This window comes from Mixophyes fleayi, chromosome 2, assembly GCF_038048845.1.
Source record: "Mixophyes fleayi isolate aMixFle1 chromosome 2, aMixFle1.hap1, whole genome shotgun sequence".
NCBI classification, from domain to species: domain Eukaryota; kingdom Metazoa; phylum Chordata; class Amphibia; order Anura; family Limnodynastidae; genus Mixophyes; species Mixophyes fleayi.
This window is the reverse complement of record NC_134403.1, coordinates 59,509,456-59,537,176: the sequence shown is the minus strand read 5'-3', so window position 1 is coordinate 59,537,176 and position 27,721 is coordinate 59,509,456. Positions and strand designations below refer to the sequence as shown.

General features: G+C 40.8%; 1 protein-coding gene across 1 annotated transcript; it reads right to left on the bottom strand.

Annotated features, from left to right (window-relative positions):
- Positions 1 to 6,448: 6,448 nt before the first annotated feature.
- On the bottom strand, positions 6,449 to 27,299 carry DHRS12 (dehydrogenase/reductase 12). Its single transcript, XM_075199067.1, has 10 exons — positions 27,204 to 27,299; positions 23,802 to 23,935; positions 22,480 to 22,562; positions 22,060 to 22,152; positions 18,611 to 18,692; positions 15,177 to 15,238; positions 12,535 to 12,639; positions 11,824 to 11,914; positions 10,405 to 10,542; positions 6,449 to 7,489 (listed from the first exon to the last, which is right to left on the bottom strand). Exons 1-10 carry the CDS (start codon positions 27,257 to 27,259, stop codon positions 7,368 to 7,370), a joined length of 966 nt encoding a protein of 321 aa, XP_075055168.1. The 5' UTR covers positions 27,260 to 27,299; the 3' UTR covers positions 6,449 to 7,367.
- Between the last annotated feature and the right edge of the window lie 422 nt (positions 27,300 to 27,721).

Here is a 27,721-nt window from a genome sequence, read left to right as displayed (position 1 = left end):
TCAGAAACACGCTGAGCGTGAGAGTAACTCGCAGGGAAACCTGCCGTCGTAGCTTAGTTCTAGAAATAAACTTCCAAAGGGAAAGTTTTGACTTCATCCAATGTTCTCCAGCTTGCGTTATTGTAAAAGAAAATGTGGTTTTAAAAGTAAAGTCTTGTTGGGGCTATCTGCAGGTAAAAGCAACCTTGTGCACAATATTACATTCCAAGGTCACTTTGTATTTGAGGAAAACACAGGAGCTCAGTGACCTGTTTGATATCTCAGTCCTAAGCATCTCTTAAAGAATTGTCTGATCAGACCTGTGACTAGATTGTTTAGCGAGAGGAGCCATGTCACTGTGTGTTATTATGGATCAGTAACATTTTTAAAGGTTTATTGCCCCTCCTTGTCATTATGACATTATTGCTGCTATGTTATATTTTTCTTTTCATAAAATGATTTATGAGCCACAAGGGACCAGATTTTAATTGTTTGTTCTGTGTAACTTCTAATTTTAATATTGTTGTGCTTTTAAATAGTTGCACTTACACTGTATTTTTTGATTTCTGTCTATTCTGATTTAAGACAACAATTTTTGTTAATACAAAGTGTTTGCAAGCACTAAACATTGTGGTGTGTTGTCATTTTTTGCTTACTTTAATTTTGTCTGTAAATCAGTCACAGAAGATCAGGACTTAATAGGAATGGTTTGCCCTTGGGTCTTGCCAGTGAAGGATTTTCTGCATGTAGCATGATACAAAAATGTTATTCAAACAATAACATGATTTGGAGCAGTTAGATACACCCCCTGATTCTCCAAGATAATCTACTATGAAAGGAAATTTCCATGGCAACCCACTTAAGTCATTGTTGAGACAGAACTCCCACCTACAGACTACTCTAACAAGGGCAAAACAGATACCTGGAGGAGTGGGTTTAGGTTTCTTACAGGACCAGCACAGGATCTTCAGTTGCACTGATGTTTATTGCTCAGAAGGCGTTCATACTACCACTTAAAAGCAGTGATAAGATTATATACACACCTAAGGATGCTGGAAAGTTTGTGAACCCTTTACAATTGAAGTTTTAAAAATAGAGAACCCACATAGGACACAAAAGGATATACTTCTTCATTCTCTTATTAACCCATGATCCAACATTAAATATATTTGTTGAAAAAACTGTGAACCCCAAAAGATTATCAGTTCAGTTAATGGGATAATTAGTCAAGCAATGGAATGACCATCTGGTTTATGTTTATTTAAATTGGGCACTACCAAAGACTGGTCTTCACCACACAGGTTTGTGAACACTTTCCACAGCTCCAGCAAAAGACCTCCGAAAGAGTTTCTGCTGATCAGGCTGGAAAGGTTACAAGACGATTTCTAAGGACTTCCCCAATCCACCTTCAGTCAGAGATTGTATAAATGGAGAAAATGAAACTCCACGGTTATTGTCCCCAAGAGTGGTCATCCAACACAAATTGCTCCATGTGCACGGCATATAATAACTTATTGGCTAAAATGAGAAACATAGTTTTGAGAACCAAACGCTGCGCTCCAATATAAGAACCTCATCCCAACTGTGAGACAAGGTGGTAGCAGTATCATGGTTTGGGGCTGTTTTCATGCCCCAGGACTAGGATGACTTGTTATCATTGGTGGAACTATGCATTCTGAGTTGTACAAGTACATTCTATAGGAGAATGTCGGGGTAGTTGTCCGTGATCTCAAGCTAGTAGGTCATGCAGCAAGACAATGACTCAAACACACAACTTAGTCTACAATAAAAATATACACATCCTATATAGATTGTGGCCTATATGTTCAATATATTGTTTGTGCTGATGTGGTCTGCAGTCCTATTCTGACCACAGATCAGTATAGTCTGTGCACCATAGGTAATATCTGCACATTAATAACAATCCGAAATGGCAGCCAATAGTGTAGCATATAAAATCTGAAATAAGTAGAACACCCTTTAGAAACTCATACAATTGCTGATAAACCTGCTGCTACCCTTACAAGTTACAGCCAGTGCCGACGTGACAGAGGTTGTCCTCATCTTCTTGTGTGAATACCAGGCTCACTCAATGTACCACACAAGTGACTGAAGGCTTTTGTGACTTCCTCTTATAGTGCTTCATATCTACTACGTCACGTTATGCTTTTCTACAGATTCCATTCAAAATGCTGAGCAAGAGGATAAAGCAGCCCCTCTGTCCCTTCATCCAATCCAGGCCGAGCCCCCTGGGACATGTAAATACATTGTTGTCAGTGGCTTATCTGTGTGGAGTTTGTATGTTCTCCCTGTGTTTGCGTGGGTTTCCTCTGGGTGCTCCAGTTTCCTCCCACACTCCAAAAACAAACTAGTAGGTTAATTGTCTGCTATCAAAATTGACCTCTGTCTGTGTGTGTGTGTGTGTGTGTGTGTGTATATATGTTAGGGATTTTAGACTGTAAGCTCCAATGGGGCAGGGACTGATGTGAGTGAGTTCTCTGTGCAGCGCTGCGGAATCAGTGGCGTTATATAAATAAATTGTGGTGATGGTGGAGGTGTTCACCCCCCTGCCCATGCCTGGCCTCCCCTTTCTATTACAGACAGCTGAAACACCTCTCTCTTATCAACAGTGTCCTCTTTGGGATCTCATACAAGTCAAAAAGCTGAGCTTGCAGGCTAGCAATCTGTTGTGACATCACTGGCCCTATGCTTGTCTGTTTGCTTACTCTAATGTTCAGTATTAAATGTACATTCATAGGGGCGTATTCAATTGTTAGCGTTAACGCTAACAAACGAGCGCTCGAAAAATCTTAGCGTAATTACTCGTGGAATTTCAGCTCGCTGTTCCCTGAGCTGCGAGCTGAAATTCCACGAGTAAACTACCGCATTAACGCTTTTCGTGCGCAATATTACCGTATGAACGGTAATATTTTTCGAGCGCTCTTTTTTCAGTGTTAACGCTCACAATTGAATATGCCCCATTATGTCAAACAGCAGCTTTACATGCCCTTAAAAAAATAAAGACAACTTAATGTACAGGTTACCTTGTATGAATGTTTTTTTTTTAATAATTTGAATTATATATTAAAATGTCTAAATATAAATTTGCAGTTCAGTTTACACAGGTCAAGACAAAAAACAATTGCAGATATGCTTAGTATCATTTAATAAAGCGTGATTCTAACAAAAGTTTATAGAAAGTATTTGTGAGGAACTAAATTTAATATAATGTAAACTTTCTGGTGATATTGTTTTCTTCTTTAGGGAAGATAGTAAATAGGGCAAAGGAGCTACAGGTTATTACAAAAATAAACCCTTCCCTGCACTAATTAAGCAATAAACATCTTGTGCTCACAGTCCTTTACAAAAATGCTGTGCTGGCAATAGTTTGGCTATTATGGAAGAAAGACCTTAGTGACAGATGTTTTATGAAGGTCATTGTCCAAAATAATGCTGCCATAGAAGTTTGAAGTAGGTATAATCCTATTGCAGCAACTGGGAAAATACTTTTTCCTCCTATTTAATGACACTAATTTTGTATCTTTATTTTCTTTGTTTAATGTAAATATTAATGGTTAAATGTACAACACTTCTGTTACAGGATTATATCTAGTTTCTATGACTGTAAGTTTGCTTGCAAAGCTCACCATTATGTAGATATTATTTGACCTCTCTTCCCCAAAATCCCATTATCAAACAGATATTTAATTTCTTTTCAAGGGTTAGAATCCTCTCACAAAACAATAACTGGGAATCTAACCTAGTGCCAGGTATTGACCCTAGTCTCTTTGTGTGTGTAAGTTAGGGAATTTATTATCATCATTTATTTGTTAGGCGCCACAAGATTTCCACAGCACCGTACAAACTGTAGACTATACAGGGTGAAACAGTACAGAACAATAAACAATACAAAAATACCAATACGTCATAAACTCCAGCCAGGCTAATGCAATAAAAATGGAGCAGAAGAACAGATATGGAGACAGGAGGAAAGAGGGCCCTGCTCATGTGAGCTTACATCCTAAGGGAGGGTAAACAGAACAGGCTCAAGGGGAGCCAGTTGAGGCATGGGGGAGAGAGGGGAGAATGAGCAGAGTAGATGAGGGATTAAGTGGATGGTTGGGTAGGCTTTGAGGAACAGGTGAGTTTTAAGTGCGCGTTTGAAGGAGCACAGATTAGGAGAGACGGATGGAGCGAGGGAGGTCATTCCAGTGAAGGGGGGCCCCATGGGAAGTCTTGGATTTTGGAGTGGGAAGAGGTGATAAGAGTGGAGGAGAGGCGACGGTCATTGGCCAAGCGCAGTGAGCGGGCAGGAGTGTGAATGGAGAGGAGGTTAGAGATATAGGGGGCAGTAGACTGGGAGAGAGCCTTGTAAGTGGTGGTAAGGAGTTTAGACTATAAGCTCCAATAGGACAGGGACGGATGTGAGTTCTCTGTACAGCGCTGCGGAATTAGTGGCGCTATATAAATAAATGGTGATAATGATTAGGTATAGAGAGGAATTGAAAAAATAGCAGATCTGGCAGAGTGCAAAGGAATATAATGTTCTCTCCTACTTGTCACCAATATTAATTATACACATTCATATGTACCAGCACAGAGATAGCTGAGCTGGGTGTAGGATCTCTCACACAAAGACAGTCATGGATTCTGTTATCCAAAACTCAACTCAAACAAAAAGCAGACAATTTCAGACTAACTAGTCTTTCAAAGAAACATCTCTCCCTCTCATCCACTACCATCAGGGAAGGCATTGTGCTCTCCATTAGATAAGGACACACCAACAGGGAGGACAGGCAGGACATGGAAACTAACACAGGAAAAGCAGAAAGTACAGTGAGGTAAGTAAAATATACTGGGAAAAGGGAACCTAGGAAAAGTAATGAAAATGATTAGACCCAGAGGTCAGCACACAAACACACTTTGTTTTTCAGGGTTTGTTTTTTTTCGTTCACAACTAATTTGGTTGTATTACATTTTTGTTGGGGGAGATTCACTTAGACGTGAGGTATCGCCAGAACGTCCACGAGACACCTAGCGGCGGAGGTTTGACAAAGATCCTACCATAGATTCCAACCTTACTTGCCGGAAATGTGCGCAGATGTCCACGCGCCACATCGCCGGCAATAGAATATCCCCCTTTGTGTGGATTAGTGGGAATAAATTTCAAATAAATCCATTATGGTTCTATGTTGTAACACAGCTAAATGTGAAAAAGTCCAAGGGGGTGAATATCTTTTATAGCCCCTCTATATACGTGTATATTACATGTGGCTAAACATCCTACTAGGGCACCTTGCATCAGATTTATTAGGAAAGAAAATTGTAAAATGATTGCAATGGGATTTAATGTTTATAATCAATGCTAACAACATATTCACAGATTTTAGCAATAAATACATTTGAGCTAATTTTGAGCTAATCAGTTTTAAGTACACTTGATTTGTCTGTAGTCTTAAAAATCACTTGACATTTGTGAATTTAGAGGTACGTAAAAAGTGCAGCTATAAACAAATGTTTGATCAAACTCTACTTTGATGAATTTAAGTTACGAATTAGAAGAAAAGATGAAGAGCAGATGGATGTCATTGTACAGTGATAAATATGCACAACATTATTTGAATAAACAAGGAAAGTACAACACATGCAAGCTTGTATAGAGGTAGCAGTAAGCTGTAAACGTGAATGGATACTAGCTTGTAGTCCGTTCTGCCTTTACTGAATATTATGCATTCTGCTGTAGAACAATAGGCAGAGTCTGCTGAAGTTACATAGGGCCAGGGAGATTATTGGGTGAGCACAGTAGGCTATTCTTGAGTTGGGCAACAAAAACACATGATGGTTAGATGTGGATAACATAACAAGAGCCTAAGCATAGGGGAATCAACACAATTATTCTATTGAATGAGGTGTTCCATTTGGGTGCAGAGATGGAGCTAAACTGAAGAGCCAAGTTGGAGCTACTTGAGGAAACATTAGAAGGTTAGGTTGGAGGACAGCCTGATGTGGCAGGGTAGTAAGTCCATTAAGGGGAAGTCTTTGAGCCATGAATAACATATTTCTGAGACATAAAGCAGAAGATCGCTGTTTAAAGACTGAATCTGTAATAATGTGGCCAGAAAGTGCAACAAGTGGCACAAGATGTATTTAAATCACAGAACTAAAAAGTAACCCGAATTCAGTGAAGGACCAATGATTGATTAGGAAGCAACAACTATTAGAGCAACAAAACCTGTCATGGCAGTTTTAAGAACACATTTGACTAATGTGACTCTTCACCTTGTAGCTAAAAGTCTAAAATTGATTTTACAGACCTTGGCCTGTGTGGGAACAGGATTCATTTGAATACCATTCATTACCGACATTTTCTCAGAGGAGGTAGTTAACTTCTAGGTAAACAGTTATCTTCTAGGTAAACGGTTATCTTCTAGGTAAACGGTTATCTTCTAGGTAAACGGTTATCTTCTAGGTAAACACTTTAGTATAGTATGAAGAATTCTCAAAAAAAAAAAAAAAAATCCCTCTATGCAGCACAAATATTTTATGATATTTAAAAAGCACCAATGTATCCCACAGAAGCAGAAGTTAGTTTGTCAATGAGGGAAACAAAGGTTTTTATGTGCAGTCATCTAGACTTAGGGCCGAGACACACTAGCATTAAAACTGCATAGCCAGATAACATTGGTTGCCTTTTTTTCCCCCGATCCAATATAAAATTCTTCTACTAACATACAAGGCCATCAACAAAACTGCACCAATATACATCTCCTCACTTGTCTCCAAATATCTCCCAACTCGACACCTCTGTTCTGCGTCTCTCTTTCACTCATCACTTCCTCCCATTCCCGTTTACAGGATTTTTTTCGAGCTACACCCACTTTATGGCATTTCCTCCCTCACACAATACGACTTTCCTCTAGCCTTCAAGCACTCTCTGAAAACCCACATCTTCAGGCAAGCTTATAATATTCCTCAACCACCATTTCAACCTCACTAGGTTACCCTATTACCGCCCTCTACACATTTCACACAAGACAATAAACCTCTGACCAGCACTGCTGTGTAACCGGATCATATAGTTCACTAAGCACTATTTATTTCCAATCTGGCTGGACCAATATGCAATATGTAGCACTTAACCTCCTGTATCAAACTCCCATTGTCCTATAAATTGTAAGCAGACACTTCTTAACTCTGTCTGTATTATCCAGTATTGTTTTATTACTGTATTTGTTCCCTGTTTATATAAATTGAGCATTATGATATTTAATACTGTATAACCTTGTCTGAAATAACTACTGGAGACACTACCTGACTTCATAACGCTAAATACCAGAAGCTATCCCAATAATACGGGAAGAGTCAGACTTCACATTAGAGGTATAAATTTACAGGCCGCAGGGGGAAAACTTTTGGGAGATGTCCTGCAAACTTTGAAGAAGTTTTTCTTCATCTCCAGGGGACGAGTGTGTGCTTGCCAGGAGTAAATGAGTAGAGACCGGTTTCCGATCTAAAGAAAAAAAAAATACAATTGTATTTAACCTTACAATCTGTTACATTTGTTTCTTCTTCGATAGCACAATTCACATACAAACCAATGCGCAACAAGTTGTAGATTCATTGGAAGGGGAACCCCAGAATAATTATTAACAGATCACTATGAGTATTGGGCTATCATTCACAGCACTATTTTGTACCGATAGTGCACTCACTATTCTAAGGCAGTACATCTTCCGATGAACATGGTGAAATGGGAAGAGCCTTATTAGACCACCTGGCCTTACTTTGTGCAGCACTAAGTCTAACTTGTACTTCAACAAGTAGTATATATTTTGTGGGTACTGATTGAGTTGACCACCATCGTGGCAGTAGTCTTACGACAATATACCTGCAACAAGCCAATGGAGGGAGAACTCTCAAGTCTCCTACCCAGTGGTGGGATTCAAATAAATTAACAACCGGTTCTCTGCCCTAATGACCATTTTAAGTATACAAAAAGATATACCAAAAGGTAGTTTAATATTTAGCATTGAATCACAATAGGAATTCAATTTAAATATAGGTAATAAAAGAGTACAAATTATTAAGACATTACACAGACAATAGCAAAGTAATAAACAACAATTATTATAAAAGCTGTGTAAAGCAACTGGCATGCCCTTAATCTAATCCATACCTGTACTGCACTTTTTAGCCATGTTGTTATCAGGAAGTATCAGTAATGTAACTATAACATCTACTTGGAAAAGAACTTCAGGGTTTAAATTTCACCTCCACACATTTCTCCACATATGGTGGTCGTGCCCAAAATTGACAGGCTTCTGGATGCAGATAAGAGGCCTGATTAATTCAATTCTCCTGGTGGATATTCCCATGGAGCCAAAAAATTTTCTTCTCCCTATGGGGGCTCCCTCGGCATCCCGACATGAGAACAAATTGATTAGACATATTGTTTCGGCAGCTACCTGCCAAATAGCGGCAGACTGGCGTTCGCAATCCCCTCCTTCCATGCAGTCCATAATCAACAGAATTTGGCAGATTGAGCGGATGGAATACATGACCAGTATTATCCGCAACTCCTCCGGAGCCTTCTCCAGGGTTTGGGACCCATGGTTATCCTTCTTCCAGGCGTGCCCACCCTTTATTTAACTCCGCTTTAAAACCTCATTCTTCTTGGATCTTTTTCCAACTAACAATGGATCTAGTCACTCACTCCTTCCCTTCTCTCCTCTTTCATTTCTCTCTCCTTTCCTCCTCTATGTGTTCTCTCTCTTTCTTCCTCTTTCTAGAAAACCTTGGGTCATCTGTCATTACTAAGATTGTTGGACTGGTTGACTTGGTATCCTCTTATGTTTCATGCTGGTGGCTGATATTGTTTCCTCCTGTATACTTGTGTTGTCAGTATGCACTTTGTCATTTGTCCTATGCTGTTCTCATGACCTTGCAAAAATAAAACGTTTATAAAAAAAAAAAATTCACCTCCACAGGGAACACTCAGAAGTAAAGTGAATTAAGCTACCATTGTTATTTCTGTTTGCTCCCTATTGTCCACTAGAGCTACAGACAGACAGCTCTACAGACAGCTAGGAGCCAGACCCAGCAGGGGTCACATGGGGAGGTAGGGGAGGGGGCTGCATAGTATGAGAAGCCCACCAATCGAGACCTTTTGCAACTCCCATGGGCAGGCAGTTCCCAAGGTGGGATGAGGTGATGAAAGAGGCGACCCTGGGAGCTGGACATGTATGTGACTTGGGCCAAGAAGTGCTGCTCTGCCAGAGATGCGCTGTGGAACCTATCCCACTGGATTTATTTGAACTAATTTCCTGACTTATTGGATCTGCTATCGTTAAGGGGCCGTGCTGTAATTAATCCTGTTCTGCAGAAAAAATCATCCGTCTATTTTTCCCTCTAATACTGTGTCTGAGTGATTTGGGAACCACATATCTTCACAAACTGCTTAATGATAAATTATTTATATCAATATCAAGAGGCAGTTATCTAGTCAAACCCAGGTGTGCATATTATTTTATGCCACAGTAAAGGCCCTCTTCATCACACTCTGCCATGCCGATTTTGCTCCCCCTTGCTTCCGTTCCTTCATTTACCTTTTCTATCGGCGTCTTTCTTCTCTTTTCTTCTTGTGTTCCGTCTTCTTACTTGCTGGCTCCTCTCTGCGCCGCTCTTCACTGACGTCACGCCCGACATTCAGTGCAGATGGAGCAAGGAGGAGGAGTGCCGATGCCGCGAACAGGTGAGTATTTGTTTTTTGCTCCCTTCACCAACGAAGAGGGTGGACTCTGGCTGGAGCAACCAGTTCACCAAACTCACCTTTAAATTAGGTATCTGTTCTGGCGAACCGGTTGAATCCCACTAGTGCTCCTACCTTCTCCAGTGTGTATAGAAAGAAAACTTAGCCACACATGGCCCTCAATATTACAGTACACTCAACATTGGCCAGTAGATTGGTTGGTTCTCTTAATGTGTTCAGATCTTTAAATCAGGAGCGTTGGGTAGTAGTTGTAAAACTACATTACCATTTAATAACTGATACTATATGTTTGGCGTAATCTGGAGTCCCGTTACCAACATCATCCCCACTATACCCAACTGATGGATCAAATTGGTACAAATCCTGACGCCCATATAGTACGGGACAATATAATAACTACATGTCTGCCTTAGTGCGTTCCTCCCACATGAAAAGAAGCGAGGACGCACCCACTGAGAGAACCGTCGTGATCACATCCACCTCCCAAAAAGTAACCACTTTTTGAGTCTTACTTTATTACACTCAGAAGATGGCATGCATGCATACAACACTTTTCCCCAGAACAACAGGGCCTACAGCCATTCCTATGGATTCAGTATTTGACACACACACAAATAATTTAATAGTGTGAACTCCAAAAAGTTAACAGTTTGTACCTTGGAAGAAGAGGCCACTTTGAAGCTTTGTGGCAGCAGAGGACACTGCCAGCCAAACCACTGTGTCCGCTCCTTGTTCTTCAGTGCGCAATTTGTTCTTCATTTTCTCATAAAAGTCTGGCATGGACGACCTCACAGCTTATTAATAGCAAGAAAATTAATAATGAGATACAACTTACAAGGCATTCATACATTACATATTTGTACAGTTCAGTGGTAGCATATTTACACATGTAACCCTTATCCTGTCTGCTTGTTAGAAACGCACTCCAGCATAGATTATCACTATATATAAAATAATGTATCTTAGGGTGGTGGGGGAGCAGCCAAGATAAGGAATAAAGCTCTCAAAACTTACTCTTTGGGACCTACCCATCATATCACATAGCCAAGTCAGGTTACTTTTAAGACCATTCAATGATGTGGCATGTGACACCCCTTAGGGTACAATTATGAAAAACAAACATGACTACTTAACCCAGGTCCCTAAGGGAACAGCCAAGCCTGTAGACTTTACATTTACCATCATCGAGTGAAACAAAACTAGAGACATAATACAACAATTATGAAATCCTGGGCAAAGGAAAGTTTTAGAAAGCACTCTTCTATCTGCGTCTGCTTGCATAGGAACAACTTAATGTTGAAGTGTCCATTGAAGTTATCAAAATCTATTTATGTCCCTGATCTCAGTGGCGCACGCAGGGGGGGTTTCTGAGTCTCCAGAACCCCCCCCCCCCCCCCCCCCCCCCCCCCGCGCGCTCTAACTAGGTGGCCGCTATAGCTGCACTGTCCTATACAGCAGCCGCGGCGCTGTCAAAGAAGCGTCCGCGGCGGTGCTGTAGTGTATACAGCACCGCCGCGGACGCTTCTTAGACAGCGCCGCAGCTGCTGTATAGGACAGCGCTGAATAAAACGGAGCTGCTGCGCATGCGCAGCAGCTCTCGTGGGGGGTGGTTTTTTTGGGGGGGGTCTGGGGGGAAACCCCCCGCCGCCCCCCCCGACAATCCTCCGTTCGCCCCTGGATCTAGAGAATGGATTATAGTGGTGATGTGTGTTTTAGGAAAGCGTCAGACGCCACAATTTTCTTAAGGGCAAACAGTGGGGCTCCAAAGCAATGACACGTTCAGTCAGCATATCCTGAAAGTAAAGGGAGACCCCTTCCCTGTAACGCCATAGTGATCCCACTGTCAATATGGCGCATGTAACGTTATGACCGCTGAATCGCAGTTGTGTGATGGGGAACTGATGCATTCTCCAGTCACTTTCAGGATACTCAACTAAGAGCATCATGGCTTTAATCAGAAAACTGCGTTCTAAAGCGACCATCTTCCTTTATTGTTTAGCAGTGCTGACCTATGAAGCGAGACCTATCAAAATTTTAAAAATAATCCTATGTATCAGATATTGTGACATGGTTACCTGGAGTGGCAGCCCAGCCTGGGTGCATAACAGAAAAATGGATTTTTGGGTGCGATTTAGCCCACTGTTCAGTCAGTATTACTTGTTGTCTCTGAAGTTCAAAATAAACATATCCATATATTAAATTACATAATAAATAATATATTAAGGAGCATCTAACTTAATTTAACTGCAAGAATGTGTGAGGAGTTTAGCAGTGGTCTGCAGTTGTAAATTGGTAAAATTACCCAAGTAAATCTGCCCATGCATGCAGAGAGTTGGAGTGCCAATGTGATTGTACCAAACTAGCCACATATTGCTATGTCCAATACGACTGGAAATCCTGATAACCATCTGATTAGATGTTGTTACAGAGTCCAGTCCCCAATGAGTGATCTTCCAATGTGTGACATCGTCAGCTGACAAAACTACTTTGGCCCACAGATTAACAGATGTTAACAATGTCTGGATCTGTTCAGTTTATCTGCATGTTTGTGGCTAAAATGGAAAGCTGAACACAAGTTAAGTTAATCAGCTCAAGATCCATTATAGTGCTCTATATAAGTTGACATGTTTTGTAAATATGAATCATAATTCAATGTACCATTTCACAAAAAACTTAACATAAGAGTTATAAACAAAAAAAATATAAACATATAAAAAACATGTATGTAATATTAGACATAAGCATTTGATTTTGTTAAATAACCTTGATTGATAGAGAGAACATACCTTGTTCTGTGCATAGGCCATTGTTCCATCAAATGTGCCTTTCTCAAACTGAAAGTCTGACACATCTAGCTTTTGTACTAGCATACCACCCGAGGAGACCATTACCTGTAATGTGGTAATAATTAGTGACACAATCATCACACCCCAGGCTCCCATGCTCGGTGCAGAAGCTGGTAATCATGGAGTACAACATACGCTGAGCAAGAAAGTGATTGCATTCAGCACATGCCGTGGAGACGTACTAGTAACTGTAATGCTGGCTTTTCGAAACTAATGCATCAGCATATTTAGACCAAAATCAATACAAACAGCAGCCACACAAATGTCAGTAATAAGCAGCCAAAGGGTTAGGTCCAATTCATGAATGCCTGTACATTTACCTTCTAAAACTGTAGTACTCTTAGGGGCAGATTCAATTCTGCCAAGAATAACGCGGCGTTAGCAATTTTACCCTTAATACGGTAATTTCTACGGTGGATTTTTCACTCGTGGCTCCCTGAGCTGCGAGATGAAATCTAGGTTAAAATTACTGTATTAACAGAAATACTGTTAACGCCGCGCTATTCGCGGCAGAACTGAATCGTCCCCTTAGAACTGGTTTTCTATTTTCATGTCTGGATTAGTTTGCTTCCCAATACAAAGCATGATCATTCTTCACTCAGCCTGTAAGTAGAGCCCTGTCACCCAAGACATAGCCCTAGATCTACTAAAGGGCGTAAAGCGGATCACCAAAGACAGACCTAGATCTACTACAGGGCGTAAAATGGATCACCCAAGACAGACCTAGATCTAAGGGGCGTAAAGCGGATCACCCAAGACAGACCTAGATCTACTAAAGGGCGTAAAACGGATCACCCAAGACAGACCTAGATCTACTAAAGGGCGTAAAACGGATCACCCAAGACAGACCTAGATCTACTAAGGGGCGTAAAGCGGATCACCCAAGACATAGACTTAGATCTGCTATAGCGTGTAAAGCCCTGTCACCCAAGACATAGAGCTAGATCTACTAAAGGGCGTAAAACCCACATTGTGCAGGATCTTGGATTGCTTCCCTTTGGCGTGTTAAAAACCAAGTCAAAATGTGAAAGCTTTATTTCTTGTTTTGTTATTTTTACAGATTTCACTACTTAATGGATTAAATATAAGAGTGCGAGTGTGATTTGAAAACAACTGTAATACACTAAAAATTAGCTTCCCAGTTCAGCATATGAGGTCTACAGGAAAAAAAAAATGTAGAGCAAAGTGTATTGATAGAAATGTATGGTGCAATACACAAATAAAGTATGCTGGTTTTATTGTTACGCAGTGTTCACATATTTATAAGACAAGTAATCTCCCTGTTCCCACCCCAACTAATACTGTAGCTAAACAACTATTCTCTGCACCATTAACTTATTAAAAAGTACATGGAAAGCAACCTCAAAATGTGTACTTGCACGGGTCACCACTGGTAATAGAACCGACCGCGAGTAATAACAATCCTTACTGCATTTATATGTGTGCAAGGTGCTGTCATTGAAGGGAAATAACATTCACACCTGAATATATATATATATATATATATATATATATATATATATATATATATATATATATATATATATATATATATATATATATATATATATATACATATACACACACACACACATACACACACACACACATATACATATACACACACACAAGTTAACCCGTGCATGATACTCATGCATTCTAGTCAAATCAAGCTACTTAAGGTGTTAAAAAGGTTCTTGTCATGCATTTGGGGCTAGGCCAGGCCTCCTCAGGGGAAGAGCGTTACTTCCCGACGCAAGCGCCCTTTTTTAACGTGGTTTTGTCCACATGTCACCACCTCATCATTCTTCTCCATCACCTCATCCTTCATCTTCATCGCCACATCCTTAATCTCCATCGTCTTACTGTTCTAAAACCTCTCGATACACAACGTTTCTGCTAAACACCTTATCGCTGTGCTCAATCAGTCTTCCTTGAAGGGCAGTATTCATAACCTGCACTTTCACATCACTGCTTCTCCGTACTCGTGAAAATGCGACATACAATTGTCCATGACCAAACACAGGCTCTGGTAAATAAATACCCACACGGTCAAGAGTATGAGCCCTCAACTCGTAAATTTAGCCTTTACTACCCCTCCCACGGGGGAAGGGGGGATGATGGAAGTTAACGACTTCACTATTATAATTTTTTTGTCAAATGTCAGTATACCAAATTTCAGGTCAATTGGATGAGCCCTTTCTGAGAAAATAGTTTTTTACACACACACACACACACACTAACACGCCGCTAGGCTTATATATATTAGATATATATATATTTTATTTCTTATATGGCAATTTTCTTTTTAAACACATGAACATTTTTACCTTATTTCAATCATAATTTAGAGGGTAAGTAAGTAATTATTCACTTGTCTATTAAACCAATTGGGGGTGGTAGACCACCCCTCACTGGGATATCCTTTTTGGACGCCATAGTTGTCCGTCTTTTAGTTTTCTTATTAACACTTCTTGTTCCCATAAGTGAATTACCCGACAACTGATTGTTTATATACACACACACACACACACACACACACACACAGCAGTCTAACACATGTCAAGGAGCAGGGGACTTACTACTCTGGCATCATCTTCTTTTTCCAAGGCAGGCAGCAGAGCTCTTGTTAACATGTATGTACCTAAGGACAATAACACAGAGATTACTGGGCATAAAAGCATATGTATGGGTCGATGCTTCATACAGATACAAGTCGTGATTCAGTCATGTTACAGCAGGAAGTGTCAGTGCAGATCTAGGACAGCAGACAGGTGACTATCAGTGCAGGAGGGACTGACAAGGAGGTCTCAGGATTTGGATCCAGATAGGGAGCACATCTGACTCTACAATCTTCTCTGAAGACCTCTCATAATTATGTAACAGAACATCAGGAGCCACATGTGAACTCTTGTATCATGTTTCATAAGGTGACTTCAGTCCATACATCGATTCCCTTGATGACACAAGTGCACCAGAAGTGTCCTATTTTTCTTCTGGAAATATAGGAGCTTTATTCAGTGCCCCGGCTTCCTGGGCTTACAATGACTGTCCCAACTACTGGTCATTTACGGCTTATTAATAATCACTCGCTACACCTCACTAACTAGCTACAAGCACCGAAGACTTAAAGCATCCACTGCGGCAGTTCAGCGCTTGGACCGAGCAGGCAGATTTTTTCCAGCTGACATTGGGGCCCGCTGGCGAGGACGAAAGATGACTACACACAGACTGACAGATCGTCCGACAACTACACTTACTAACACAAATCGGGTATCATACAGAATGTGGTTATATTGGTCCAACTACTATGAACATCTACCTCTAGACCATGGCCAGTTATCACGGTTCTAGCAATGCTCATGACTCCAGACAGCACTACAGATGGGCCCTGGTATACCGTCAGCAGTGTCTAATGCTTTCATAAAATTATATATTACTCTCTCTCTAAATATATATATATATATATTTATATATATATTTATTACAGAAGGATAATTGTCTTCAATGAATAAAATGCAACAGAAATGCTGAACAATCATCTTGTGGCAAAAATGAAAGGTTTACACGTTTGTATAAAAGTAATTAATCCTGTAATTAAACAGGCAATTAAAAAAAACTAATGGTTTTTTTTTAACATAACCACCAAATGTATTGACTCGGAGCAGAAGCCCATGAGAGCTGCAGGTTAAAATATGGGGTTGACACTCAGTGTCTGTCTGTTCATTAGATTGTAGAAGATGTCAGTGTTTGGCATGCAGCCAGTAATGCACTAAAGCTGCAGATTCCCAGCACATAGATCTCTACACAGCATTCTGCAACATGAACAATAGAGTTCTCTGTGTTTCTCTCTCTGTACCACTTTACAGAGGAAGTGGCAACATTTATTTATATAGCGCCAGCAGATTCTGTAGCGCTTTACAATTGGGAACAAACAGTAATTAAACAATACTGGGCAATACATAATACAATCTATGGGACAATGGTTTGACACACAAGGGTAAGTGCTAAATCATATTGAATATTTGTCCAGCTAGAATGCAAAGGCTACAAAGTATTCAGTGGGCTGTATGCTCAGTCACACAACTGTGTTGGTCAGAGGGTTGTTGTCTTGTGTTAGCTGTGTAGAGGTTGGTAATAGGGTAATCTAGGGAGATTAAGAGGGTGGTAGAGGAGTACTATAAACTTGTCTGAAGAGGTGAGTTTTCAGAGAACGCTTGAAGGTTTGAAGACTGGAAGAAAGTCTTGTGGTGCGAGGGAGGGAATTCCATAAAGTGGGTGCAGCTAAAAAATGTCCTGTAACCAAGAATGGGAGGGGGTGGGGGGCGGGGGAGAGTGATGAGAGTGGAAGAGAGACGCAGATCTTGTGCAAAACGGAGGTGTTGAGTTGGGAGATATTTTGGGACAAGTGAGGAGATGTATGCTGCTGAAAATTTGTTGATGGCCTTGTATGTTAGTAGAAGAATTTTATACTGGATTCGTTGAAAAACAACAGGCGACCAATGTAGAGACTGACAGAGTGACTCAGCGGATGTAATACTATTTACAAAAAAAAACCAATCTAGCCGCTGTGTGCAAAATAGTTGTAGGGGCTCGAGTCTGATTTTGGGAAAACCAGTAAGAAGGGAATTACAATAGTCGATGCGGAAGATGATGAGTGCATGTATTAAAGTTTTTACAGTGTCTTGTGTAAGATATGTACGTATTCTGTAAATGTTTTTTAGATGTATGCAGCATGATGTAAATGTAGAGTTGATGTTGGGAACAAAGGATAGTTGTGAGTCAAGAATTACACCTAGACAGCGAGCTTGCGGGGTGGAATATATGGTCATGTTGTCAACAGAAATAGAGATGTCAGGCAGAATCCCGTTTTTGAAAGATTGAGTTTGAGTTGGCGAGAGGGCATCCAAGATGAAATGGCAGAAAGACAGTCAGTAACGCAAGACAACACAAATAGTGAGAAATCAGGAGAGGATAAATAAATTTGTGTATCATCCTCATAGAGATGATACTGAAATCCAAAGGAGTTTATTAGTTTTCCTGGAGAAGTGGTGTAGATAGAGAATAGCATCACTTCTTAGGAAACCCAAAATTTTCAATTAATAGCAGTCAAAGTACATGAATATTATAGAGTCCTCATGCTGGCAGGCTAATACAGGAAAGTACAGGGACAAAATGATTTTGCAGTATTTTTATGCCAGCAGCAGTTCCAGAACCAGGCTGGCAGAGGGACATGGTGGAATATGCCCCCTGGACCAGTCTTTTAAAGAACTGCCTGTCGGCTTTAGCAAGGCTGAACCAGGCATGAGGAAACAGAGCTCCGTCTGCCAGGACAGAGGCCATGAAAGCAAAGACTCTTTTTTTTTTATTTTATAATTTCTTAAACCTTGTCGTGTGGACACATGGCCTGGGTACTACTGTGCCTTTGATGGCAGACCCGTTATCCGGGTTCAGCCATCCTTCTGCAAGTCCCTAATTTGTTCCTTCCACTATTCACAACTCTCTACTAGAATTTAGAATGTTCTGATATAAGGAGCTGGGCGGACCGGGCTGCTGAAAACTAAATGCAAGTTAGGCACATTCAAGTGCTTATGTTACATCCAGAAAAAAAAATTGCTATTTTGTTTTGATGGAGACAGTATCTATGGGGGCATTGCCTGGTTTGTGGGCAGATACTGAACATTTTTAAGGTGTGTCAATGCATGGGGTGCAGGAGGGGGGGGGGGGGGGGGTGGTGCTGTGAGCCATTTAGTGCGAAGCACGCCCGTCTGTAGCTTGGCCATACATCCTCTAGTAGTGGCAAACACTGAGCCTTGGTTGGTCACTTTGGGCTAAAAGTTGTCAACCTTTGCCCAGAAACGAGTCCCTAAACACAGTCAATTCAAGAGAGCTACACCACTGTACTGGGGGTACAGAACATGTTATCACTGCATATGCTCTATATAAATAATACTACTAGTAACATTTATGTATAAAAGCATCAAAACCTTGTCAGATAAAAACATATATAATTTACCCAACACATTTGTTGCAAAGTTCTTTTCTATGCCATCTTCTGTTAATTCACGTTCGTTCACCATACACCCAGCATTGTTTATCTAGATATAAAGAAAAGGCAAAACTTAAGTTTCAAAGACATTTAAAGGGTCCACTAGTCAAGTAACACCACTTTGGTTGGAGGACTATATGACCTCTCAATGACTAGAATTTGGTGAGGACATTGAGCCTGGTGACCACCCCATTATTCTTATTAGTTGTACTCTCCTTTAAAAAAAGATTCCTTGCCCGATTAATCTTCAGATGCAAGTCCTGTTGCGTTCCGTATCTTGCGTGATATTGCTCTGCTCATACGCCAGTGAACGCAATTACATACAATTCATGTCAACGCAATTGACACTTACATCTGGATACGACTTTAAGGGGATAGGAAGGGGTGGACAGACGTAAGCAATGTACAGTAAGGGCGTGCTGAGACAGCGCGTATGCACTTGAAACAGATTTAAGTTCAAGGCAACTTGAAGATAAGCTATAAAAATTAATTTTATGTACAGAACATCCCAATATATGTATTTCATGTAAAAAAAAAGTTGTAGTTTATGGTGGGACTTTATTTTGCATATACAGTCAAGTCCATAAATATTGGGACATCGACACAATTCTCATATTTTGGGCTCTATACACCACCACAATGGATTAGAAATGAAACTAACAAGATGTGCTTTAACTTGAGGGTATTTACATCCAAATCAGGTGAACGGTGTAGGAATTACAACGGTTTCTATATGTGCCTTCCACCCCACTTTTTAAGGGATCCAAAGTAATGGGACAATCGACTCGAAAGCTATTTCATGGACATGTGTGGGCTATTCCCTCATTATTTCATCATCAATTAAGCAGGTAAAAGGTCTGGCGTTGATTCTAGGTGTGACATTTGCATCTGTTGCTTTCGACTCTCAATATGAGATCCAAAGAGCTGTCACTATCAGTGAAGCAAGCCATCGTTAGGCTGAAAAATCAAAAAAACCCATCAGAGAGATAGCAAAAACATTAGGTATGGCCAATTCAGCTGTTTGGAACATTCTTAAAAAGAAAGAAAGAACACACCAGAGAGCTCAGCAACACCAAAAGACCCGGAAGACCACGTGGTGGATGACAGAAGAATTTTTTCCCTGGTGAAGAAAAACCCCTTCACAACAATTGGCCAAATCAAGAATACTCTCCAGGTGGTAGGTGTATATGTGTCAAAGTCAACAATCAAGAGAAGACTTCACAAGAGTGAATATAGAGGGTACACCACAAGATGTAAACCATTTGTGAGCCACAAAAACAGGAAGAACAGATTAGAGTTTGCCAAACAACATCTTAAAAAGCCATTACACTTCTGGAACAACATCCTATGGCCAGATGAGACAAATATCAACTTGTACCAGAGTGATGGGAAGAGAAGAGTATGTAGAAGGAAAAGAACTGCTCATGATCCAAAACATACCACCTCATCAGTGAAGCATGGTGGTGGTAGTGTCATGGCGTGGGCATGTATGGCTGCCAATGGAACTGGTTCCCTTGTATTTATTGAGGATGTGACGGCTGATAAAAGCAGCAGGATGAATTCCGAAGTGTTTTGGGCAATATTATCTGCTCATATTCAGTCAAATGCTTCAGAACTCATTGGACAGCGCTTCACAGTGCAGATGGACAATGACCCGAAGCATACTGCAAAAGCAACCAAAGCGTTTTTTTAAGGCTAACAAGTGGAATGTTATGCAACGGCCAAGTCAATCACCTGACCTGAATCCGATTGAGCATGCATTTCACTTGATGAAGACAAAACTGAAGGAAAAATGCCCCAAGAACAAGCAGGAACTGAAGACATTTGCAGTAGAGGCCTGGCAGAGCATCACAAGGGATGAAACCCAGCGTCTGGTGATGTCTATGTGTTCCAGACTTCAGGCTGTAATTGACTGCAAACGATGTGCAACAAAGTATTAAAAAGTGAAAGTTTGATGTAGGATTGTTTAGTTTGTCGCATTACTTTTGGTCCCTTAAAAAGTGGGAGGCACATATAGAAACCGTTGTACTTCCTACACCGTTCACCTGATTTGGATGTAAATACCCTCAAATTAAAGCTGAAAGTCTGAAGTTAAAGCACATCTTGTTAGTTTCATTTCAAATCCATTGTGGTGGTGTATAGAGCCCAAAATATGTGTCGGTGTCCCAATATTTATGGACTTGACTGCGCGCATGTGTCTATCCTGCACTGTGTTCTGTCTGTTAACGTAAAGCCAGAGCATGCGTATACCTAGATTAAAGCGAAAAGGTATCTATTTGAATATGTGTGTATTTATTTGTTAAACACAAGTTGTGTTCACATTACCTTCGAGTTGTTTAAAATGAATTGCTTTGCTAACACAAAACTATTTTACCACTAGCCATGATAAAATTGACCAGTAGGGGTGCATATTTGAAGGAGCCTATAGGGAGTTATTTACAAACAAAATGCAAAAATGTAGATGAGATAATCACACATTTGTTTTCATTGCCTCACTTGCAGTAGATTTATCAAAGCCAATTGGCAAGTGGTTGCAACGGGCCACACACACACACACACACACACACACACACACACACACACACACACACACAATCGCAGCCAGTATAGGACAATTGGCCCAATATGACAGGATGTGTGGCCTCAAAAATACTCGGAAACACCATTCAGATCTTCCAGCCACACTTCCAGGTCTAAACGTACGCTGGAAGTGTTGTATCCGAGCAGCCATATCTTCTCCAATTTGCTCACTTATCTGTGTAGCCAAATTGGACTTTTATCCTGTCCAAGTGACAACAATAATTGAATATTCGTAATTTCTTAGTTAATAAGATTGTACATTGGCTGGGGACATTGTAAGGAAGATCCCGCTTATGTAATTAAAGCAGTAGTCCCAATGCTCCCAATAAGTTGAAACATCCACCCAAACCTGGATACCCGGGGGCTGATTCTTGCAGCCATTTGTCCCCAGGGCTTTGTGTTTCGTCGCACAGCCCCAGGAGTAAATCGGAGCTGCAGACAGAGGGTGCAATCAGGAGGACCAATCAGAAGCTCGAACCACCAAAGACTGCAGATTCTGATTGGTTCCCTTAACGATGTCCCCAACCAACTTTCTCTGGCCAAACAGCAGAAAGTCCTGGTAGTGCCATGTAAAGGGAGACTGAGAGGAGGGGCAGGTGGTGTGTCCGCTAACATATGACGGATGGAAGAGAAAGAGCATAGGAAAGTCAGTCTGCAGTGTAATACTCCGCCATAAGATTTACTCAACGTTAACGAAGGCGTAAATGAGGCAAATAAAATATGGTTTAGTTTGGCAGCAGAAATCCAGCACTTACCACTGGGTTGTATACAGGGATTGGACAAAAATATTACATCCCATAATTATACCAAGGAAGGAATAAAACATAGAAACTCACCAATACATTTAGCTTGTTTTCCGTCTTAAACGTCTCAGCAAATTCACAGATTGCTTTTGGGTTAGACATATCCAGCAAGTGTATCACAATACTCTGATAGGAAAACATAGGAAATCATTTATTCATTATACACCAAAGAGCTTTGTTTTATCTGTAAACAGCTGATCAGTATCGGCCGTCATAAAAACAATATCAGAGATAAAATGTATAATCAGTATGAGGTTGGTGACATGCATGTAAAATATTGACTGTCTTCACTAAAGGCAGCCTTACGTCATTTGTTGCTGCTCATAGTAATATATATATATATATATATATATATATATATATATATATATATATATATATATATATATATATATATATATATATCTATCTATCTCAATCACACATATAACCTTCCGCATACAAGCTCCTCACCTGACTACCGCTGAGTGAGACAATCTCCTCTTTTGCTTCCTCAGCTCGGTCTTTATTTCTGCACACTAGATGAACGGTACCACCTAAAAAAAAAAAAAAAAAAAAAAAAAAAAAAAAGGAAACATAAAAAAAAAATTCAAACAACTATTGGTGTGGTAACAAAACATTTATGGCCCCAGAAAATAAATAATAAGCCACAGCCTTAGATATGAATTCCCTCTTCAAACATGACTTTCATACTAAAATTCACGAAAAAATTAAAAATTTAGAGTTAGTAACTCCAATTTTAACCTTAAAAATGGCTGATCTAGTTACCATTGTATTTACAAATTTCGTAGTTGACCTGGTGTTACCTGTAGACACTCACAGCTTTGAGATCATTTTGGTAGTTTTGGTTAACGTATCCTCGCTAAAAACCAGCATACCCGGGTAGGGTGGAAAAACAAAACATCTTACTAATGGCCTCCCTGTCTTAAGCCCACTCCAAAAACATACTGTAGGTTAATTGGCTGCTAACAAATTGACCCTAGTCTGTGTATGTTAGGGAATTTAGACTGTAAGCCCCAATGGGACAGGGACTAATGTGAGTGAGTTCTCTGTACAGCGCTGCGGAATTAGTGGCGCTATATAAATGATGATGATGATGATGATTGCTCCATGTAGCTAGGGCTCCGTCATTTGCTGAGGAGCGGAGTGTGGCCACAAAGACCAATACGAAGCCACGGGCATGGTGGCTTCTCACTCACATCCATCTCAACGGCATTTTTAGAACGGTCAATTATAAGAACGCGTTTTAAGAAAAAACGTTTTAAGAAAAACAAAACAAAAATATACTCTAGACATTTGTGAATATGGAGTTAAGCTGTTTTTATTAACAGTGGCACAAGTGACAGAGTTTTTGAAAGCTACTTTTGTGTCCTAAATATTGTGTACAATCCATAAACAATACTGACCATATACACAGCTAACGAGAAAATAATTAAATCATTATTTACATTAGGTTCATGCTAATGCAGAAAGATTATAATGTATAAGCCAACATTAGATTTCCTATAATTAAACAAAGCACAAAAGTAACCCCTGAAAAGTTCTTGAAAAGTTCTGGAGAGATAACAAGTTCCAAGAATAAAAACAACAAAAAATGTAATAAACCTAAATACATTACAAGACAAGAGTATTAATTGAAAGGAATGTCCACCCAAAACACATTGGTAATATTGACCCAGGCTCCAAAGCAGCAGAATGATAAAGATCTAATGCTGCAGACACATCAGTAGATTATTTCTTCATGCCTGGTATACATGTTAGTGCCGTAACCTCACCCTTCTTAGCTATAGCCAAAGCAGCTGCTTTGCCAATTCCACTGTTTGCTCCTGTGATCATATAGGACTTTCCAGTGACATCAACTTGCAAATCTTCTGCAACAAAGTGTTTGGCTGCAGCCTCATATCCACCTCTACAAAACAAAAGTTCATTACATTAATAAAACAGTTAAAAGTTATGGTAAACTTATTGTAAATCATCCCTACCTATGATTACTACATTGATGAGGACCACACCATAGTTGTATAGCTTGTCAAACATACAGACATATTTTTTCACTCCTTGAAATCCATAACTACCAGGAGGAGGTAATCCTTCAGGCCCACAGACGAGGGGGGAGCTAGCCTTCGGGCCCACAGACGAGACGGGGGGGCTAGCTTTCGGGCCCACAGACGAGGCGGGGGGGCTATCCTTCGGGCCCACAGACGAGGCGGGGAGGGCTAGCCTTCGGGCCCACAGACGAGGCGGGGGGGGCTAGCCTTCGGGCCCACAGACGAGGCGGGGGGGGCTAGCCTACGGGCCCACAGACGAGGCGGGGGGGCTAGCCTACGGGCCCACAGACGAGGCGGGGGGGCTAGCCTTCAGGCCCACAGGCGGGGGGGCTAGCCTTTGGGGCCCACAGCAAGGGGGGGGCTAGCCTTTGGGGCCCACAGACAAGAGGGGGGCTAGCCTTCGGGCACACAGACGAGGAGGGGGGGCTAGCCTACGGGCCCACAGACGAGGCGGGGGGGCTAGCCTACGGGCCCACAGACGAGGCGGGGGGGCTAGCCTTCAGGCCCACAGGCGGGGGGGCTAGCCTTTGGGGCCCACAGCAAGGGGGGGGCTAGCCTTTGGGGCCCACAGACAAGAGGGGGGCTAGCCTTCGGGCACACAGACGAGGAGGGGGGCTAGCCTTTGGGCCCACAGACGAGGAGGGGGGCTAGCCTTCGGGCCCACAGAAAAGGGGGCAGTTTCACATGATGTGTTTGATCGGATAAATGTAAAAGTTGATCATGATTTATACAAAAAAAGTAGGTAACTATAACAAAGCTTTTTTCATGGGAGAAGAATACTAGTGCTTATATTTAAAAATAAATAGCGCCTCAATGTAGTTTTGGAGACCCAGAAAAATCGACATTGGGGTTCCAACCCACAGGTTGCATGCGTCGAATATAAATAATGATGCTGAAAAAAATAATCATAAATAAGACTGTGACAATTTTAAGGACATAGATAATTGGGCTGTCCAATAAAAAGGGGAATATGGCAGACAATACTTTTAAAAATATGTGGCAAATTAAACAAAACCCTACAATATTTGTATTACTTTTTATCAATGTGTTCAGTTCTGGACCATAACTATGGCAGCCTGGCATGTGCATCAGCCCATGGTGCAAAGCAGAGGAATCATTCAGGATCACTGACTGCCACATTGAATACAGACAATGACAATCACCACAGCTTACTCAGAACAACACAGTGACCATGAGCCTTGGAATACGGGGAACACACTCCGGACCCGATACCTTATTTTATGTCCTGTGAATCAGAGATCTGTTACTCCCCTCCCCTCGTTCCCACTCCAGAAACCAAAGTTAGCTGGGGGAGAATGGCTTGTTACTGAATAGATCCACTATCCCAACTGGTGAGCAGGTAAAGCAAGGGGAGAATTAAAGTTATGTGGGGAATATTAATGGAATGTGTTGTGGCAGTATTAATAACTTAATGTCATGGTTCATTGGGGTAAATATGACTGCTATTAACTTGATTTTGGGACTGGTTTGGGGGAAAGCAGACCTATATATTAAATATAAACACTATTAAAGCAATGTCAGGCTCGTTGAGGGGAAGGAGGCCTAGAGTGTTTTTACTCATTGCTTGGCTTCCAGGAGCTGAATACTACCTATCCCTTTTCCAAACAGAGCCCCAACATTCCAGGATCCAGCCAAGCAACTGAGCTTAAACAGCAGCAGCACCAGCTAGTAAAGTCTGTAATAACAGGTAGGAGAGCATCACAGTCTGACAACTGTTCCAATTCTATTTCTGGTTTGTTTGAAGGGGAAGAGAAGGGTAGGGGATGGAAGCCAGCCTAGTACAGGGGTAGCTATGCCCTTTCATGTGGACACAAAGATCAATAAGAGGCCACAACATGGTGAATGGACACTGACTAGAGTAAGGAGGTCTAGTGCTTATAAAGGGCTAGGCATGCCCGCCTATGTAGGCTGGGGGACATGCCTCCGGCTCTGGATACCACTTCCAGCAACCATGATCACTTCAACCACTGTTCTCTCTCACCCAGGCCACTAGAATATTTAGTTACCGCTCTGGTCTTATTGTCTTGACCAAGGTGATACAATCTACTGGGTCAAAACATTTTTTAAAAATGCCTGACTAAATTCTAAGAATGTAAAAAAAAAAACCAACCCCTTTACAATGTGTATCTTACACCAAGTGTATTACCCTGTTGTATTAGATGTGGGATGCCGCTGCAAATTTATCCTGGGGTTTTGCATAGGAGTATAAAAGACTAACTAATATGAGGTTTCATCTGGCACAATTAATGTGTGAAACTAGTCCTGACATTCACCTCTAGTAATGTGGTGAGGTAAAGGTTTGAGAACCATACCTTATGTATGCAATACATAGAATATTATTTGTATTTTTAAAAAACAAACAAACAACTTACTGGTAATCTTTAGATTTGTTTTATTTCTCTAATATATCAAATCTGCTACTTCTATACATATTCAGCTTTCCTCTACCCATCAGTGTTTAATCACAGATGCCATCAGCATTTGGAACCAACAAATTTCCTTTAAAAACACTAATATGTTTGGATAGATTCTTAGTTACTGAATACATTTTATGGTGCAGATACCCACATTACAATCTTCCCCTCACTGATCATTCGGTGGTAATATCAGCATTAAGGAGTAACTTTAGGTTTCCATTATATTAAACCTTTATGCCTTGAGCACTGAGATGGTTTCATAAGTAAACTTTGTTCTCTAAGAACAGGAAAACAATAGCTTCACTATGTAACAGGATTATATCACACACATATCCCGCCCCCTCCTCAGTATGTTACACAAACTGACAGCTATAAGGAGCACACAGTGCTAGATATATATCCAGGACAATGTCAGCCACTCAGTACTCCAGAAACTATGACAATTCACTAGAAGTAATAGGAACAGGTCCTCGGTTTGATTATATATCTATATAGGCTCATAGCTCAGACTACATTATTTCCTTTACTACTTGCTACCATGTGCATGTAATAACTGCATGAACAGAGTTCAGCTGTAGAGCAATGTATGCAGGTAAATATACCAAGACGTCCGTGTATACAGCCAGCTGATCCCAGCATTGATCCATCTAGCACAATGTCTGTGCAAACCTCTGTTCCCCCCGTTACTTACTTGGTATATTCCCGGAGCCCCTTCAGGAACCACACTGTGTTTCTGTACAGAGACATGTTAGACCTGGCACAATGCAGACTGTCTGCTCCTAGTCCATCAGAGACACGCCCAACAGGGGGGCGTAACGTCACCCTTACTATATAATGACCAGACTCCTCCACTAGTTGTGTAATGTGGATGGGGATTGCTCAGTGTGTTATAGTGACACATCCAGAAGTAGAATAACTCTGGGGACGGTGCCTTTTTTGCTTTAATTCTTCTCCTGTTGTTATCAGTTATTTAATATTAGAAGTTAAATAGGTGATGTTATATATTTATAAACCTTATAATTTTCACCTGGGGTCGCACCTCCATTGGTCTTTGTACTTACATGCTGTTAAAGAGAATCACATTTTTTTAAAAAAATATTTGAGTTAAATGCAGGAAAGTAATAGTTAAAATATGGTCTGTGTTTTGTTAAGCATATGGAAAAATACAAGTTTGGTGGGTGTGGATGAAAACCGGGATTGCAGAAACGC

Coding starts and splice junctions, on each gene's coding strand:
- DHRS12 (XM_075199067.1), bottom strand. CDS start 27,259: ATGTCTCTGTACAGAAACACAGTGTGGTTCCTGAAGGGGCTCCGGGAA. Junction 22,563..23,801: donor TTTGGCTATAGCTAAGAAGG/GTGAGGTTACGG, acceptor TTTTTTTTTTAG/GTGGTACCGTTCATCTAGTG. Junction 10,543..11,823: donor AGGCTGGGCTGCCACTCCAG/GTAACCATGTCA, acceptor GCTATTAATAAG/CTGTGAGGTCGTCCATGCCA.